The sequence below is a fragment of the Salmo salar genome, chromosome ssa10 (assembly GCF_905237065.1).
Source record: "Salmo salar chromosome ssa10, Ssal_v3.1, whole genome shotgun sequence".
Taxonomy (NCBI): domain Eukaryota; kingdom Metazoa; phylum Chordata; class Actinopteri; order Salmoniformes; family Salmonidae; genus Salmo; species Salmo salar.
This window is the reverse complement of record NC_059451.1, coordinates 76,523,431-76,543,994: the sequence shown is the minus strand read 5'-3', so window position 1 is coordinate 76,543,994 and position 20,564 is coordinate 76,523,431. Positions and strand designations below refer to the sequence as shown.

General features: G+C 38.9%; 1 protein-coding gene across 1 annotated transcript in view; it reads right to left on the bottom strand.

The window, feature by feature from the left end:
- LOC106561036 (chemokine-like protein TAFA-5) overlaps positions 1–20,564 on the bottom strand; it is a 148,387-nt gene that overhangs the window by 84,576 nt on the left and 43,247 nt on the right. The window contains exon 2 of the mRNA XM_014124602.2: positions 10,100–10,249. Coding sequence (XP_013980077.1) covers positions 10,100–10,249 — 150 coding nt within the window. The remainder of the gene's footprint in view (positions 1–10,099; positions 10,250–20,564) is intronic.

Genomic DNA, 20,564 nt, shown 5'->3' with positions numbered 1-20,564 from the left:
TCCACCAGCTCAGAGGATCTGCAGATCTTTGGAGGAGGGGCTCCTCCAAATAGGATCGGACCTCCATTAAGGCATCTGCTGAGGGATTCCTTTGTGCTGAATCCCCAGTTGCTCTCTCCTCAAACAGCATCCAAACAGCAGATGTTTGTGACACTACATCTGGTGCTTCTGCTCCATCTGATCCCTCTTCTTCCTGTTGCCCTGGTGCCTGAGCCAGCTGACTGCTGGGGCTGTCCCTCCCTGCTGCTGAGGTTATTCTCTGAAGAGCCTCATCAATCGCTCTGGCATCACTGGGTCCATTTAAACATTTTAATGGCTTTGGTTATGTTAGCTGCATTGTCGCTAACACAACAGACCACTTCTCCATCTACTTTCCATTCTCTGGCCACTCTCAACAGTTCCTCTGCCAAGTTCTCTGAGGTGTGTCTGTCGCTGAACTCAAAGCAGTCCAGAAGACAGCTAGATGTCGAAAAATCTTCAAGGAAGTGACATGCAACCGACATGTAAGAAGTGGTTATCCTTGATGTCCAGCAGTCAGTGGTAAGGCAAACTACAGTAGCTTTTTGGACTCTTCCCGCACTGAAGCCTGTGTGCCCTCGTACAGTTGTGGAATAAGTGATTTTGAAAGGGTTTTCCTGCTTGTAATTGTGTACTTTGAATTTAGATTATTGCTAAAACCTCTGTCCTCCATGATCAAAAATGGCTTGAAATCAGTGGCAATCATTTTAGTCAATGCAATGTCAATTTAGCCTTGTTTTGCTACAGACATAGACTTTGGCATAAACTGGTCCATAGACCGTTGCTGTGGGTCGCGGAGTATGTCTACTTGGCTGAGTGGATACATCCCCACTATCACTAGCAGGCCCGCTAGTTTCTCGAAGATCCGCTACAGCTAGCTTCACAGTTGGGTGCACAGTTCACATATGCTGGTGTAGGTTGTGCATAGAAAGGGCTATATATGACATTTTGTTTTGGCAAATTCTACACTGTGCTCTAACATTGTCTACATTATTAAAATGCATCCAAATGCTACTGTGCTTCTGACTCATTTTCACGCTGTTTTCACAGCTTTCCTTCCTCTCTCCTCGGCTGCTAAGTGTGTGACAGTGAGTGAGTTGGCTCGGCCCTCCCTCATGCATCTTTGGTTCATTGGTTGGCACTGCGTGTCTGATTGACAGGAACAACAGGTGAGGCTGTTAGTCTGAGCAGACAGAACGAATATGTGTGCGCTTGAGCATTTAGGCCTATATTATTTTATATATTTTTTCATTCTTTGAATTAGTTAATTATATTCATTTAAATATTTTGATTATTCATATCTAATTTGTAAAATATTTGTATAAATAGATTCGGCTCTTCTGATATGCGAGCCAGCTCCCAACGTTCACCTACATGAGCCGGCTCTTAGAGCCGAATCATTCGTGACTGACCCATCATTATTTTACTCTAAATCAGTGCCCTGAAACTCATGTTTATTAGGTCTGCAAGTTACGATGGCTTGCAAACTTGTGTAATTCTTATTGTAATCAACCAGAGTTTGGATATGCAACATTTGTACATCCTGCATTCAAAATGAGTGTCAGGTTGGAAAGATGATATGTGTAACGGGTGTCGTCGTAATGAGACCAAGGTGCAGCGGAGGATGTGTGTTCATCTTAGATATTTAATTGAAAAAGAGAACACTACAAAAAAATAAACAAAAGACGACAGCAAAACAGTCCTGTTAGGAAAAACTCTCAACAGAAAACAATCACCCACAAAACCCAAAGGAAAAACAGGCTACTTATGTGTGACTCCCAATCAGCAACAACGAACTACAGCTGTGCCTGATTGGGAGCCACACACGGCCAAACCAAAGAAGCAAACCAACATAGAAAAATAAACATAGAATGCCCACCCAATGTAACACCCTGGCCTAACCAAAATAAAGAACAAAAAACCCCTCTCTATGACCAGGGCGTTACAATATGAGACTACTTTACCATCTAAACTGATACAACCATTTCTGTAACGGGTGGATTAGTTTAAAAATATATATGTTATTTAAATTTGAGTAGCATAAGATGAATTCATCGGTGTACATGCAAAACCATAGATATTAAAACACAATTTTTTTTAAATCTACTCGCAATAGAGCATGCTGGGAAATATGATAATGCCGGGCGTGGTTTTGGTTAAACACTGGTTATTAACACCAACACTTGGGTTCTTTTACAACAATGACTGTTAATTTAACACCTGAATCAACACTAGAAATGTTACACTGAAATATCAACACAAGGTAACATCGGCCAATTTGCTGTGTGGTAAAGGATGTGAGACTAATATGACTACAGACAATAATCATGTTAATATGGAAGAAAATAGAGTGAAAGAAATGAAAGAGAATGGGTAAAAAATGTGTTGACAACACTGCATAATAATGCATTGCAATCTTCTCCAATTGCATACCTAATTAACTGCAGTCAAGCATCCACTGTAGTAGAACATTTGATTCATCTTACAGTTTAACCTCTCTGGGGCAGGCGGGACGAATTCGTCCCACCTACGTAACAGCCAGTTGAATCCTGTGGCGCGATTTTCAAAACCTTTGAAATGCTATTACTTCAATTTCTCAAACATATTACTATTTTACAGCTATTTAAAGACAAGACTCTCATTAATCTAACCACACTGTCCGATTTCAAAAAGGCTTTACAACGAAAGCAAAACATTAGATTATGTCAGCAGAGTACCAAGCCAGAAATAATCAGACACCCATTTTTCAAGCTAGCATATAATGTCACAAAAACCCAGAAGACAGCTAAATGCAGCACTAACCTTTGATGATCTTCATCAGATGACAACCCTAGGCTTTTATATGCCAGCCCATAGAGGTTAAACAATACATGCATGTTTTGTTCAATCAAGTTCATATTTATATCAAAAACCAGCTTTTTACATTAGCATGTGACGTTCAGAACTAGCATACCCCCCGCAAACTTCCGGCGAATTCACTAACAATTTACTAAATTACTCACGATAAACGTTCACAAAAAGCATAACAATTATTTTAAGAATTATAGATACAGAACTCCTCTATGCACTCGATATGTCCGATTTTAAAATAGCTTTTTGGTGAAAGCACCTTTTACAATATTCTAAGTACATAGCCCAGCCATCACGGGCTAGCTATTTAGACACCCGGCAAGTTTAGCACTCACCAATATCAGATTTACTATTATAAAAGTTTGATTACCTTTTGTTGTCTTCGTCAGAATGCACTCCCAGGACTGCTACTTCAATAACAAATGTTGGTTTGGTCCAAAATAATCCATCGTTATATCCGAATAGCGGCGTTTTGTTCGTGCGTCCCAGACACTATCCGAAATGGTAAATCAGGGTCGTGCGCATGGCGCAATTCGTGACAAAAAAAATTGAAATATTCCATTACCGTACTTCGAAGCATGTCAACCGCTGTTTAAAATCCATTTTTATGCCATTTTTCTCGTAAAAAAGCGATAATATTCCGACCGGGAATGTCCATTTAGCTAAACAGAGGAAAGAAAACAAAGCTTTCGGTCGACGCGGGCGCGAGCCTGAGTCTCACAGTACTGTAACCAGCCACTACCCAAATGCGCTACTTTGTTTCAGCCAGAGCCTGCAAAGCCACGATTCAGCGTTTTTCCTCCTTCTGAGAACCTATGGCAGCCGTAGGAAGTGTCACGGGACAGCTAAGATCCTCACTCTTCAATAAACAGAGACAAGAAGAACGACACCTTGTCAGACAGGCCACTTCCTGCATGAAATCTTCTCAGGTTTTTGCCTGCCATATGAGTTCTGTTATACTCACAGACACCATTCAAACAGTTTTAGAAACTTTAGGGTGTTTTCTATCCAAAGCCAATAATTATATGCATAATCTAGTTACTGGGCAGGAGTAGTAACCAGATTAAATCGGGTACGTTTTTTATCCAGCCGTGTCAATACTGCCCCCTAGCCCTAACAGGATATATAAATTCTTCTGAACCTACCTGAACACCTGCACACACTTCATCATTGTGTAGATTAATTGTTGCTTTGTGCAATTACTTAGGAAGCATCCTCCATGTAAATAACTACATTTATTCAAAGAGGAAATCCTTTAGTCATCACTTCATTCATCAATATGGTAGGTTCTTCCAGAAAGAATGTTGCTTGCATGTCCCTTGAGGCATGCATAATAATGAAGAGGAAACACGTGGCTTCCTATCCTCTTTACCATAGCTACTGCCCTAGCCTGAAAGCGGGTTTTTTTCGTACGCATACAGTCCACATTCAAGGTTTCCAAATGGCCAAAACATTCAATGAGATCCAGGGATATGGCGCAACAAAAAGGTTTATTCTTCTTATATCTAACAAAAAAAAGATTCTCCAATCAACTTAAAGCATAGATTACTTGACATGGAAAATACATAATATGACCTGCCTGTATGTCTGTATGGTCAAAAGACTATACTGCTCCCGCGTCTAGCTAGGACTTCTCCCCCGAAGGCCCAACTTCCTGCCTTTATCCTAACACACTTATCCCAGTACAATGAAGGTACAAGAGTTGGGGGGCAAAAACTAAGTTACACTAATAACAAATGAATATATCTCAAACAAGTAAATATAAATCATAAAGGTACGTACCTAATATTTCAACAAATACTATCGTATTTAATATATTTACACAAACGTACATGGAGCTCTGTATGTTCTCTCTTTTATACAAATATGTCCAAATCGGCTATAACAACGTGTTTACAGATGTTTACAAAGATAATACCTGTAGCTAGCGTTAAACATGCAGGGTTTGTACATGAACAGTTGAAGTCAGAAGATTACATACACCTTAGCCAAATACATTTAAACTCAGTTATTTACAATTCCTGACATTTAATCCTGGTAAAAATTCCCTGTCTTAGGTCAGTTAGGATCACCACTTTATTTTAAGAATGTGAAATGTCAGAATAATAGTAGAGAGAATTATTTATTTCAGCTTTTATTTCTTTCATCACATTCCCAGGGGGTCAGATGTTTACATACACTCAATCAGTATTTGGTAGCATTCCCCTTAAATTGTTTAACTTGGGTCAAACATTTCAGGTAGCCTTCCACAAGCTTCCCACAGTAAGTTGAGTGAATTTTGACCCATTCCTCCTGACAGAGCTGGTGTAACTGAGTCAGGTTTGTAGGCCTCCTTGCTCGCACACGCTTTTTCAGTTCTGCCCACAAATGTTCTATGGGATTGAGGTCAGGGCATTGTGATGGCGACTCCAATACCTTGACTTTGTTGTCCTTAAGCCATTTTGCCACAACTTTGGAAGTATGCTTGGGGTCATTGTCCATTTGGAAGACCCATTTGCGACCAAGATTTAACTTCCTGACTGATGTCTTGAGATGCTGTTTCAATATATCTGCATAATTTTACTTCCCCATGATGTCATCTATTTTGTGAAGTGCACCAGTCCCTCCTGCAGCAAAGCACCCCCACAACATGATGCTGCCGCCATCCCCGTGCTTCACGGTTGGGGTGGTGTTCTTTGGGTTGCAAGCCTCCCCCTTTTTCCTCTAAACATAACGATGGTCATTATGGCCAAACAGTTCTATTTTGTCCTCAGACCAGAGGACATTTCTCCAAAAAGTACGATCTTTGTCCCCATGTGCAGTTGCAAACCGTAGTCTGGCTTTTTAATGGCGGATTTGGAGCAGTGGCTTCTTCCTTGCCGAGCGCCCTTTCAGGTTATGTCAATATTGGACTCATTTTACTGTGGATATAGATACTTTTGTACCTGTTTCCTCCAGCATCTTCACAAGGTCCTTTGCTGTTGTTCTGGAATTGATTTGCACTTTTTGCACCACAGTACGTTCATCTCCAGAAGATAGAACACGTCTCCTTCCTGACCGGTATGACAGCTGTGTGGTCCCATGGTGTTTATCCTGTTATGGACAGACGTTCCGCTAGTGGAATGCCTCACCAATATCCAATGGTATAGCGTGGCACGAATTACAAATACCTCAAAAATGCTAAAACTTCAATTTTTCAAACATATGACTATTTTACACCATTTTAAATACAAGACTCTCCTTTATCTAACCACATTGTCTGATTTCAAAAAGGCTTTACAACAAAAGCAAAACATTAGATTATGTCAGGAGAGTACCCAGCCAGAAATAATCACACACCCATTTTTCAAGATAGCATATATATCACAAAAACCAAAATCACAGCTAAATGCAGCACTAACCTTTGATGATCTTCATCAGATGACACTCCTAGGACATTATGTTATACAATACATGCATTTTTGTTCAATCAAGTTCATATTTATATCAAAAAACAGCTTTTTACATTAGCATGTTTTGTTCAGAACTAGCATACCCACCGAAAACTTCCGGTGAATTTACTAAATTACTCACGATAAACGTTTTAAAATCGGACACCTCGATTGCACAAAGGAGTTCTGTATCTATAATTCTTAAAATAATTGTTATGTTTTTTGTGAACATTTATCGTGAGTAATTTAGTAAATTCACCGGAGGTTTGCGGGGGGTATGCTAGTTCTGAACATCACATGCTAATGTAAAAAGCGTTTTTTTGATATAAATATGAACTTGATTGAACAAAACATGCATGTATTGTATAACATAATGTCCTAGGGTTGTCATCTGATGAAGATCATCAAAGGTTAGTGCTGCATTTAGCTGTCTTCTGGGTTTTTGTGACATTATATGCTAGCTTGAAAAATGGGTGTCTGATTATTTCTGGCTGGGTACTCTGCTGACATAATCTAATGTTTTGCTTTCGTTGTAAAGCCTTTTTGAAATCGGACAGTGTGGTTAGATTAACGAGAGTCTTGTCTTTAAAATGCTGTAAAATAGTCATATGTTTGAGAAATTGAAGTAATAGCATTTCTAAGGTATTTGAATAATGCGCCACAGGATTTCACTGGCTGTTACGTAGGTGGGACGAAATCGTCCCACTGGCCCTAGAGAAGTTAACCTGTCTGGGCTAGGGGGCAGTATTTTCACGGCCGGATGAAAAACGTACCCAATTTAAACAGGTTACTACTTTGGCATATTATTAGTAGATTTGGATAGAAAACACTCTGAAGTTTCTAAAACTGTTTGAATGGTGTCTGTGAGTATAACAGAACTCATATGGCAGGCAAAAACCTGAGAAAAAGTCAACCAGGAAGTGGAGGATCTGAGAATTGTAGTTCTTCTTTCTAGTCCCTTTCGAAACTACAGTATCTGTGGGGTTACGTTGCACTTCCTAAGGCTTCCATTGGCTGTCAAAAGCCTTCAGAAAGTGGTTTGAGCATTCTCTGGTCACTGGGCAGATAATAGGAGCTCAGTTACTGAGTGGACTGCCAGGCAACAAAGGGATTGGATATGCTTGATCCCGCGAGCGCGCCCCTCCTTCTTTTTCTCCTTGAATGAATACGCTATTGTCCGGTTGGAAAATTATCACAATTTTACGTAAAAAATACCATAAAGATTGATTTTAAACAGTGTTTGACATGCTTCTAAGTACGGTAATGGAACATTTTGTCTTTTCGTCTCTGGTACCGCGCTCGCACGTTATGCATTTGGATAGTGCTCTGAACGCACAATCAAAACGGAGGTATTTGAACATAAATATGGAGTATTTCGAACAAAAACAACATTTCTTGTGGAAGTAGCAGTCCTGGGAGTGCATTCTGACGAAGATCAGCAAAGGCAAGAGAATATTTCTAATACTAATTCTGAGTTTAGGTTGCCCCGAACTTGGTGGGTGTCTGTATAGCTTTCTGTGATGGCGAGCTATGTACTCAGAATATTGAAAAATGTGCTTTCTCCGTAAAGCTATTTTAAAATCTGACAGCGGTTGCATCCAGGAGTAGTCTATCTATAATTCTTTAAATAGTTGTTATATATTTTGTCAACGTTTATGATGAGTATTTTTGTAAATTGATGTGCACATTCACCGGTAGTTTTGTTGGGAATACATTTTCTGAACATCACGCACCAATGTAAAATGCTGTTTTTGGATATAAATATGAACTTTATCAAAGAAAACATACATGTATTGTGTAACATAATATCCTAGGAGTGTCATCTGATGAAGATCGTCAAAGGTTAGTGCTTCATTTAGCTGTGTTTTGGGTTTTATTGACACATGTCCTTGCTTGGAAATGGCTGTATGATTATTTTTGTCTATGTACTCCCCTAACATAATCTAATGTTTTGATTTCGCTGTAAAGCCTTTTTGAAATCGGACAATGTGGTTACATCAAGGAGAAGTGTATCTTTAAAATGGTGTAAAATGGTTGTATGTTTGAGAAAGTTGAATTATGACATTTTGTTGTTTTTGAATTTGCCGCCCTGATATTTCAATGGCTGTGTCCCGCAGGTGGGACGCTAGCGTCCCACGTAGCCCATAGGAGTTAATAAGTGCCTGTTATCGATATATCATTTATACATATATATATCTTCGAGTTTAACTCGGGAGATGGTAACTCATTAAACAACTTCTTCTGTGGTGCCTCAAATTCCTAATTAGTTAATTGTTACATGATTAATTTAATCAAGCAACAATTAAACATAGTTAGTTGATTCGATAAATAACAGTCATCACATTAATGATAGTCACGTCAGGACAGTATTTTAATATTTTTGTACCCAAGGGAACAATACTGTACCCTAAGCGTACCTTTATTACCAAGAGTGTATACCATCCACTGCTTTTTGTTGATTCTGTTGAATTCTCTAGTTCCTTCTGAACTCATACACTGAAGGAATGTTTCACTCATTATTTCTTTGAAAGTAATGGGAGCTGTTTCTTGTGTGATTAAAAAAGATCCTGAGGGTTTTTCAATGAGATCGAAGTCACAGGTGAAACCATTACATGGCAACATTTCCACAAAGGCAGAAGCAATCTACTCTCTGATTGGGCCTTTCTAAATATAATCCAACTCATTATGAACAAAAGACAACACTGCATGAAAGATGAGTAATTTTGCAGATTTTTGTGATATTTTGGCCCAGTTCCTTGCAGTTTGGTTGAAGCAGAGGATTTAAACTGTGATGGATATATGGATTATCCTGTTTGAAATGTGACCTCTGTGGAATGGGAATAGAGGAAAGAGACATTTGTAGCATTTGGTACTGCAGCCTGAGGACCTTGAGAACTGAAGGGAAGATTAAAAATAACTGAAATCTCATTTGTTTTTCCACTGATAGAGTAAACCCTGCTCTATGGCTCACCAATGTTTATTTCTGGAACAAACAACAAAAGAAAGTGAGTGCCCGAGCTGAGATGCGACCTGACATAAATACCAAGCCTGCAAAGATGTGCCATGCTCTAGGTAAATAAAGGTCACCCAAGATGTATTGCCAACATCTTTTTAAACGCAATGACAACCACCAGCCACCTCAGGTGTTAAACCTGTTATTAGGATGTTGTGTTATGTGCTTCACTCAGGTACATAGGTATCATAACAACAACTGCAGCAGGAAGAGTGTCAAAGGCAAGTTGTCAACAGTAAAGCTGGAAAAACAGGTCACAGCATTCACAAAATGCCAAAACAAAGTTGAGGGTGCCTAAAATAATTGCTCTGGTGCCAGGCAACATTATGGAAAGGATACAATTCACAGGAAAAATGCAAATTTCAGCCTTTTTTGATCCATGTGGGCTTTTTGATCCATGAGGGCTTTTGTCAATAGCCTTTGTAAGTATTGTGCAAAGGGAGAGAAGGTATTTCAACTTGATAAAACATCCAAGTGTACCCGCTGAAGCACAAAAAGTAATATAAGCACAATGCAACCCCACAGAGAGAGGCAATTCGATGTGTATCCAGCAGCTGCTTTCCAATTCTCCCCAGATGGCACGCAGGACAAGGACAGCAGGTGATGAAATGCAATGCAACACTCCATTCGAGATGCCTAAACCATCTTAACAGAGATAACGGAGAAACCACAACATCAGAAATGGTCTTAGATGCACAGGGGGTGGTGGCCCAAGAGGCCCTTGAGGAAAGCTCTTTAAGCCCTTCAACCCCCATGCTTCGGGGGTTCTCTCTGAAAGTGAAGGATCGAGGTGGATCTTGGTTCTTACCGTCTACACAAGCCGGTCTGGCTCTCGTGGTGCCTGCAATCTGACCCTTTTTGCAGGCACACCTCGCCGTCTGCCGTGCTATGGTCCGCCGTGGCTGACTGCTGTCCCGGTCCAGAGTAACTATCTCACATGTACCCGCTGCCAACTGACCTAAAGACAGGAAGAGAGAAAAGGAAATGATATAAGAGAGAGATAACAATTGGAAGTGAAGTCTACTCTACATGGTGGAATTACCATTAAAAAATATATATTTCCAGGGTAGAAAAATGTAAGTGAAAGGTTGCATTGAATGGATACAAAGCTAGAACATTAACCAATCAATCATTCACCACCAATCAACCATTCACCACCAACTAATAACAAAGGTCCTTTCCAATTACCTTTCCCCTCACCTCCTATAGGCTAACACCATCTCTGACAACATCACACGCGATAACATTGCCGATAGAGGATTACCTAGATATCCATTTATACATCCCAGTCATATTTCAGACTGTTTAATTTCCCTTCCTCAGTACATGGATGAGGTGGGCCAGTTGTTTGATTAGACACCAGAGATGTTGATGTATCTAAGTCCTGGGACCTTTTGACCTATCTCCTGATTGGACATTAACCTGTGTGAGTGGACTGGCCCTGGGGCATTCTCCATAGGGACTCAGTGGGTTCTCAGAGTCAGTGATTATAATTTGCAAGCACCTTGGTGTGGTAATTTAATCTGGCCTCAAGTCACAGTGTAGAGGTTCGGGGGAGTTAATTAAGTTTACTGCAGAGACACATTCGGAGTAATAGTGGGCTGTCTAGGATAGTGATTCAAAAGTACAGAGAGAAATGTTCAAGTCTCTCACAGGTTTCCCAGTTAAAAAATGGAGATGGAGAAAAGCACAACACATGTGGGCCAGTATCCACAAAGCAAGAGCTGATCTACATATACAGTGCATTCGGAAATTATTTAGACCCCTTAAATATGTCATAATTGTGTTATGTTACAGACCTTATTCTAAAAATGTATTACATTTTTGCAAATGTATTACAAAAACCCCCCGGAAATATCACATTTATATACAGTACCAGTCAAAAATTGGATCACCCTTACTCATTCAAGTTTTTTATTTTTATTTTACTACTTTATACATTGTAGAATAATAGTGAAGATATCAAAACTATGAAATAACACATATGGAAGCATGTCGTAACCAAAACAGCATTAAACAAATCAAAATATATTTTACATTTTAGATTCATAAAAGGAGCCACCCTTTACCTTGATGACGGCTTTGCACACTCTTGGCATTCTCTAAACAAGCGTCACCTGGAATGCTTTCCCAGCAGTCTTGGAGTTCCCACATATGCTGAGCACTTGTTGGCTGCTTTTCCTTCAATCTACGGTCCAACTCATCCCAAACCATCTCACTTGGGTTGAGGTCGGGTGATTATTGAGGCCAGGTCATCTGATGCAGCACTCCATCACTCTTGTGGCAGCAGATAGCCAAGTGGTTAGAGTGTTGGACTTGTAAACGAAAGGTTGCAAGATCGAATCCCCGGGCTGACAAGGTAAAAATATGTCATTCTGCCCCTGACCAAGGCAGTTAACTCACTGTTTCTAGACTGTCATTGAAATAAGAATATGTTCTTAACTGACTTGCCTAGTTAAATAAAGCAAACATTTTTTTTTTTAAACTATCCTTCTTGGTCAAATAGCCATTAAACAGCCTGAAGGTGTGTTGGGTCATTGTCGTGTTGAAAAACAAATGGTAGTCCCAATAAGCACAAACCAGATGGGATGGCGTATTGCTGCAGAATGCTGTGGTAGCCATGCTGGTTAAGTGTGCCTTGAATTCTAAATAAATTACCGACAGTGTCACCAACAAAGCACCATCACACCTCCTCCTCCACGCTTCACGGTGGGAACCACACATGCAGAGATCATCTGTTCACCTACTCTGCATCTTACAAAGACACGGTGGTTGGAACCTAAAATCTCAAATTTGCACTACTCAGAACAAAAGACAGATTTCCACTTGTCTAATGTCCATTGCATTTCTTGGCCCAAGCAAGTCTCTTCTTCTTATTGGTGTCCTTTAGAAGTGGTTTCTTTGCAGCAATTTGACAATGAAGACCTGATTCACGCAGTCTCCTCTGAACATTTGATGTTGAATTGTGTCTGTTACTTGGTCTCTGTGAAGTATTTATTTGGGCTGCAATTTCTGAGGCTGGTAACTCTAATGAACGTACCTTCTGCAGCAGAGGTCACGCTGGGTCTTCTTTCCCTGTGGCGTTCCTCATGAGAGCCAGTTTCATCATAGCGCTTGATGGTTTTTGCAACTGCACTTGAAGAATCTTTCAAAATTCTTCAAATGTTCTTTATTGACTGACCTTCAGCTTAAAGTAATGATGGACTGTCATCTGTCTTTGCTTATTTGAGCTGTTCTGGCCATCGACTTTTTCTTTTACCAAATAGGGCTATCTTTTGTATACCACTCCTACAATGTCACAACACAACTGACTGGCTCAAACGCATTAAGAAGGAAAGACATTTCACAAATTAAGGTACACCTGTTAATTTAAATGCATTCCAGGTGACTAGCTCATGAAGCTGGTTGATAGACTACCAAGAGTGTGCAAAGCTGTCATCAAGGCAAAGGGTGGCTACTATGAATAATCTCAAATATAAAATATATTTTGATTTGTTTAACATATTTGTAGTTACTACATGATTCCATATGTGTTATTTCATAGTTTTGATGTCTTCACTATTTATTTTACAGTGTATAAAATAGTCAAAACAAAGAAAAACCCTGGAATGAGTAGGTGTGTGTATACATTTTTGACTGGTACTGTAAGTATTCAGACCTTTTACTCAGTACTTTGTTGAAGCAACTTTGGCAGCGATTACAGCCTCGAGTCTTCTTGGGTATGACGCTACAAGCTTGGCACACCTGTATTTGGGGAGTTTCTTCCATTCTTCTCTGCAGATCCTCTCAAACTCTGCCAGGTTGAATGGGGAGCGTTGCTGCACAGTTATTTTCAGGTCTCTCCAGAGATGTTCGATCGGGTTCAAGTCCGAGCTCTGTCTGGGCCTCATTTTGACTTGTTTTAAGGACATTACATCGAAGTTGGCTCAGCCTGTAGTGTGGTTTTCCACTTTAATTTTGAGTGCGACTCCAAATCCAGACCTCCATGTGTTAAATTGGATTTCCATTGATTATTTTTGTGTGATTTTGTTGTCAGCACATTCAACTATGAAAAAGAAAAAAGTATTTAATAAGATTATTTCATTCATTCAGATCTAGGATGTGTTATTTTAGTGTTCCCTTTATTTTTTTGAGCAGTATATTATGTTATTTTTATTGAAAAAATATATATATATATTTGTGTTCTGCTAATCTAAATGATTGAGTTTTTACAAGTTATGATTATTTAATATTTTAAAGTCAATGTAACATTTATTAATAAGTTGTTCTTACTTGATTCTATTACGTTTTACGTCTTTACTTAAAATCATAAGGTAGTAGTCATGCACACTGATATTTGGGTAAAAAACACCTGATTTTGTTGTGCTGATATTGAGGTATTATTTTTTGCAAGTTATTTATACGTAATAGTGTCACGATGTTACACAATGTTGTATGTACGTTTGAAGAAATAAAAGTATATTTCTAAAATCGTATTAAGCAGTTTATTGCGCTATGAGGTGTAATTGCTCATTGTGAACTGATATATAAAAACATTTGAACATGTTCAATAATGATAGGAGCAATTCCCACCAGCAGCAAGGTCTTGTGCACCACTCTTAATGATAGAGGCTAATGGATCACTCTAAAATGCTTACAGTTCTACCACCAGTTATTGTTAGAGGAATGAGAAATATGCTTAACAATGCCCCTGCTAAGGTGTATCACAAAATAAATTAAATAAATAAAACAATGCTAAACATTGATACACCACCACCGCAAATTACTAATCAGAACTTCTTACTACTTACACTTGAAATTGTTAACAGAACAATTCACTTTTTACAGTGTACTGTATGTGCCATATTCATTAGATCTGTTACTTTGTAGTTAAATTACATTTAGATCCATGTACCTGAATATGTAGATTCACTGGTATTTAGACCAATACTCAATACAGTAGCTATCAGTGTTGGGGAAGCTACTCTGAAAATATAGCTAACCAAGCTACCAATTACTTCATAATGAAAGAAGTTAAGCTACACTAAAGCTACCCTTAAGAAAATGATATACTGAACAAAAATATAAATGCAATTTGGAAAGTATTGGTCCCATGTTTCATAAGCTGAAAAAAAAGATCCCATGAATGTTCCATACACACAAAAAGCTGTTTACATCCCTGTAAGTGAGCATTTCTCATTTGCCAAGATAATCCACATGACAGGTGTGGCATATCAAGAAGCTGATTAATCAACATAATCATTACACAGGTGTACCTTGTGCTGGGGAGAATAAAAGGCCACACTAAAATATGCAGTTTTGTCACACAACACAATGCCACAGATGTCTCAAGTTTAGAGGGTGCGTGCAATTGGCATGCTGACTGCAGGAATGTCAAGCTGTTGACAAGGCATGTAATGTTAATTTCTCTGCCATAAACTGCCTCCAACGCTGTTTACGAGAATTTGGCAGTACCTCCAACTTGCCTCACAACCGCAGACGGCATGTAACCATGCTATACCAGGACCTCCACATCCGTCTTCTTTACCTGCGAGAACGTCTGAGATCAGCACACGGAGAGCTGATGAAACTGAGGACTATTTATGTCTGCCATAAAGCCTTTTTGTGGGTAAAAATTAATTGTGATTGGCTGAACCTGGCTCCCAGTGGATGGGCCTATGCCCTCCCAGGCCCACCCATGGCTGCACCCCTGCCCAGTCATGTGAAATCCATAGATTAGGGCCTAATAAATTGATTTCAATTGACAGATTTTCTTATATGAACTGTAACTCAGTAAAATCATCGAAATTGTTGCATGTTGTGTTTACGGATTAAATATGGATTATATAATAATTGCCAAGTGAAAACATGTTTTTAGACATTCACATAAATATTCACACACATGTCAGAATCCCCTTTAGCAGCGATTACAGCTGTGAGTCTTTCTGAGTAAGTCTCTTAGAGCTCTGATCATTGCTAGACATCCATTTTCAAGGCTTGCCATAGATTTTCAAGCCAATTTAAGTCAAAACTGTAACTAGGCCACTCAGGAACATTCAATGTCATCCTGGTAAGCAACTTCAGTGTATATTTGGCCTTGTGATTTAGGTTATTGTCCTGCTGAAAGTTGAATTTGTCTTCCAGTGTCTATTGGAAAACAGACTGAACCAGGTTTTCCTCTGAAATTTTGCCTGTGCTTAGCTCTATTCTGTTTCTTTTTATCCTAAAAAACTCCCTAGTCTACGCCAAAGACAAGCATACCCATCACATGATGCAGCCACCACCATGTTTGAAAATTTGAAGAGTTGTACTCAGTCATGTGTTGTGTTGGATTTGCCCCAAACATAACACTTTGTATTCAGGATATGAAGTTAACTTCTTTGCCACATTTTAGCAGTTTTACTTTAGTGCTATATTGCAAACAGCATGCATGTTTTGGAATATTTTTTTATTCTGTACAGGCTTCCTTTTCACTCTGTCATTTAGGTTACTACAATGTTGTTAATCCATCCTCTGTTTTCTCCTATCACAGCCATTAAACTCTGTAACTGTTTTAAAGTCACCATTGGCCTCATGGTGAAATCCCTGAGAGGTTTCCTTCCTCTCCAGCCACTGAGTTAGGAAGGATGCCTGTATCTTTGTAGTGACCGAGTTTATTGATACACCATCCAAAGTGTAATTAATAACCTTACCATGCTGAAAAAGATATTCACTGAATGCTTTTTTTAATCTACCAATAGGTGCCCTTCTTTGCGTGGCATTGGAAAACCTTCATGGTCTTGGTGGTTGAATCTGTGCTTGAAATTCACTGCTCAACTGAGGGACCTTTCATATAATTGTATGTGTGGGGTACAGAGATGAGGTAGTCATTCAAAAATCATGTTAAATACTATTATTGCACACAGAGTGAAATTATGCAATTTATTATTTGACTTGTTAAGCACATTTTTACTCCTGAACTTATTTAGGCTTGCCATATCAAAGGGATTGAATACTTGTTGACAGAAAACATTTTAGCTTTTCATTTTTTATTAATTTGTAAAAAAATAATAATCTAAAAACAGAATTCCACTTTGACATTATGCGGAATGGTGTGTGTAGGCCTGTGACAAAAAGTCTAAATGTAATCCATTTTAAATTCAGGCTGTAAGTCAAAGGGTGTGAATACTTCACTGAAGGCACTGCACGTACATGAAGTTCACTACTCCCCAACACTAGTAGCTATAACACAAATCACTGTCATCTACACTGTACATGAACAACCAATGGCCTCTTGAGCTATTCCATAGCCCTGGGGCTCTCTATAGGAAACAGTGAAGGTTACAATCCATTGTCACACTACCACATACTGTTAGAAATGCCCCGGGACATGTGATCCATGAGGCTGAGGAACAATCACCTGTGCTACACATGTACCTCGGCCGCCACATTAAAAGGTAGATGGAGTCTCATCACTCATGACAAGCGAGCCATGAATATTAACCCATTAGAATTGGCCATGCCTTTTATGTTGCTTTAGGGAGAGAAAGCGAAGGTCCAAGTTTTCCATAAATATACATTATGCTGCCATAAAATGGACCTGTCACCTTAATGACAGCTAGATTGAAATATACACTGTGTACAAAACATTACGACACCTTCCTAATATTGACTTGCACCCCCTTTTTTCCCTCAGAACAGCCTCAATTTGTCAGGTCATGTTCACTCCAATGCTTCCCCCAGATGTGTCAAGTTGGTTTGATGTTTTTTGAGTGGTGGACCATTCTTGATACACACGGCAAACTGTTGAGCGTGAAAAACCCAGCATTGTTGCAGTTCTTGACACACTCAAACCGGTGCACCTGGCACCTACCCCGTTCAAAGGCACTTAAATATTTTGTCTTGCCCATTCACCCTCTGAATGGCACAATCCATGTCTCAATTGTCTCAAGGCTTAAAAATCCTTCTTTAACCTGTCTCTTCCCCTTCATCTACACTGAAGTGGATTTAACAAGTGACATCAATAAGGGATCATAGCTTTCACCTGGTCAGTCTATGTCATGTAAAGAGCAGGTGTTCCTAATGTTTTGTACACTTAGTGTATGCAGAGATGGACTTTGTCGGGGAAATAAAAATGTCATTCAAAAGCTTAAAGATGGATATGGATTTGTAGTCTCTAATGTCTAACTACATAATCAATATGATTATTGACATCTTACTCGGGCGCTTTGTGAGTATGTGTACATTCCCTGCCTTGTTTTGCGTTAATTCTCATTTGGATTGATTTGTAGATTGCAAATAAAAACTACCATTCTTGTCCATGAAAATTGTTTTATGCTGCATACTGTTTTTCCTTCTCAAGGCTTCCAAAATACAACTTTCAGCAATGAAAGCAGATTATTTGATTTAGTATCACAGCATGCCTATCTACAAAAAGGGGTTAATTTGTCCTTTTGCTGTTCAAATTGAGACAAAGAAAACATTGGTTAGCAATCTCTTATTAGGTCTTTGACATGTTCTGAGGTACAGTCGAGCAAAATACTGCTCCCATTTTAACTTTACCTTGTTAATCTACTAAATCATAAACCACAAAAGGCCATTATCTTCACCAAATTAATTTGGATATTAGACCTTCCGGAGTAACTGTATTCAATATTGCTCAAAAATCCCTGTCGCATCATGAGCTGTTTAGATCTAATGTAATGGCTTACATTTATTTTCAAGTAAATGACCATTATGACCATGCTTAACATGCTTCCTTTCCAGAGGTAGAACATTCTCAAAAGTTTCAATTGAAAATAAGCGGCCGCACACTGGGGCAAAGGTATGTCATTTTTATCATTCCATGCTTTGATCCAATAGGCTCTTTTTCAGGTGCGCAATCTCTGCTTTCCATTATTGCTGTCTATTTCTGTCCTATGCCTGCTGAGTACCTCAACAAACATTGTTAAATACAACGTTTTTTTATGTGTAATAACCATATCGCAAGAGATCCATAGCGCCAGGCCAGACTCTAGTGGATTATGGAGTTTTTCTGCATATTTGAATTGGTGAAATTACTGCATTACGTGCAATTCTTACCGTCCACTAGCGGCAACGTGAGTGCCTATTACCATCTAGTAGGTTCCCGACGAGCTAGAGTATTGTGGCTGGGGTCGAGGATAGGTTTGAACTGTGAGCTAAGGCTCAGAGGATTGTGAGTTCAGTGCTAGGCATAGTTTTTGTTGTTGTTGTTTTTTTTTTACCCTATCTCAAACCTTAACCATTACCTTAAACAGGTTAACCCTGTTGACTAAATTTAACCAAAATCTCAGAATGATTTCCAAAACTTAACCATCGAAGTAAGCTTCGGTTTCACTTTTGCGCAGTTTGACTAACAGCTAACCTACGGCAAAATATTCAGTAATTAAAATGGCTACAGTCCATAATCTACAGATGTTACCACAGAGGGATCTACTTGTCATAATTAAAATTACCAGCGATGTCGTATCTCTGTTGCTGCAGTTACAGAGATTGACGGCGTTTTCTTTGGAGATTGTGTTGCATATAGCATGCAATATTTCAAACTCCACTCAGCCTTGTGTCGTGTGATTGCTTCCCACACACACCAAGCCTCGCCCCCTGTCACTCAAGCAGCGTAGTTCCACATCCTCACTGTTAAATTCACTATATGTTTGCATGCTGTTCTGTTAGGTCAAATACAGTCAACAGATTGTTCCAAACAAGAATTATGCTTCTTTTCCACTTTGCTTATTTTCCACTTTATAAATCATTCTATTTTCATTTTATTTTTAATCTCTATCGCATGTCAAATTGCAATAGCAAAGTTTGGTAAATCATGCAACCCAATAGCATATGGGTTATTTCACAGCTACGGAATTACCCTGAGCCTCAGATTTTTCACTTTAAAATGTATGCCAAACAAAAGCAAAGTTTAACAAATCATTCAACTCTATGTACAATGACTACTTTAAACAATTTACACAGTTAATAAAAAAAACACATTTACTGTAAAAATTGTGCAGATACAAATTCTTCCTGTAAATGTGTTTTTGTAAACTGTTCTATGGAAATTGTTAAAAGTAGTCCTTGTAAATATAGTTATATGGTTTGTTAAACTTATTAAATCAATGCTTTTGGTTTGGTATACATTTTAAAATGAAACATCGGACTCGCTGCATAATTCCGTTACTGTAGAATTGCCCATATCTCATAGCCAGTCAGAAGTCCAATGTTAAATACATTTTGTCAGAGGCTGCATTCACTACTGCCTATTTCCACAATGGTGCACAATGTCAGTAACAATGTGATACATACATCCCAAAACCCAACAAATAAACTTCCTGTTGTCTTTGTTTGCGTCATCAACCATTCTGCTTAATCCAAGGCAGAGGTTGTTACTCATCATAATTCAGCCAACATTTATAAATAAATAAATATTACACCTCTATCAGAGCTGCCAAAGAAAATCTAAAATGTTCTCTGGACGAACCTTGCTGCAACTGTTCTCATCATAAAACTGAAAGTACTTTCAATCCAATCTATTTTGGGTGGCTGAGTTGCTCCAGCACTTCAGTGATTATTGAAAGATTTTCAAAGAGGTGATTTGATTTCTCTCTCTTCTCTCCCTTTCACCTAAACCAAGTATCTCTCATAGTTATTTCAATTTTCACTTTCTTCCAATTTTACTTCTCTAATGACCTGGCAGCCTTTTGCATTAATACATTTGTGACTCACAACCTGGATTGGGTCTTATGTAACAACATTTGAATTTCTGTTTTTTACATTGGGTAAAAGTAGAGACTCAGAGCTACAAAATGGTATATCATACACTGCATTTGAGGAAACAATGGGAAAGTAATTCTGCTTTGAAAGTTGATCAACTTGTAAACTCACTTTTGAGAAAACCGTCTATCAATGTTTTGCTACTACTATTGGAGAGCCCTTCTTTGTCTACACCCATTCAGCAGTGTTCAGACCCTCTTAAGCTTTAGACCAACCCATCTCTTTAAGGGTTGATCTGTGCATTCTGCACTAACTTGCCAGCTACTTACAGACATTAAGAGAAAGAGAACAGCTCACTCAACATTACTCATCCGAGTGTTGGTGACTGCAACTGTGCTGTCAGATTGTCTGTTTGCAAATTCAGAGCGTTTCGCGTTCAGAGAGCACAGTGGATGTTCTGGCCAATAAGTAGCGTTGTTCCGAAAGCTCTGACCTCACAACGACAGTCAAGCACACAAGCTAAATGGCTAACATTGGTTAGCTACTTCCAGACACATAATGAGAAAACACCCCACTCTGACCATTTTACT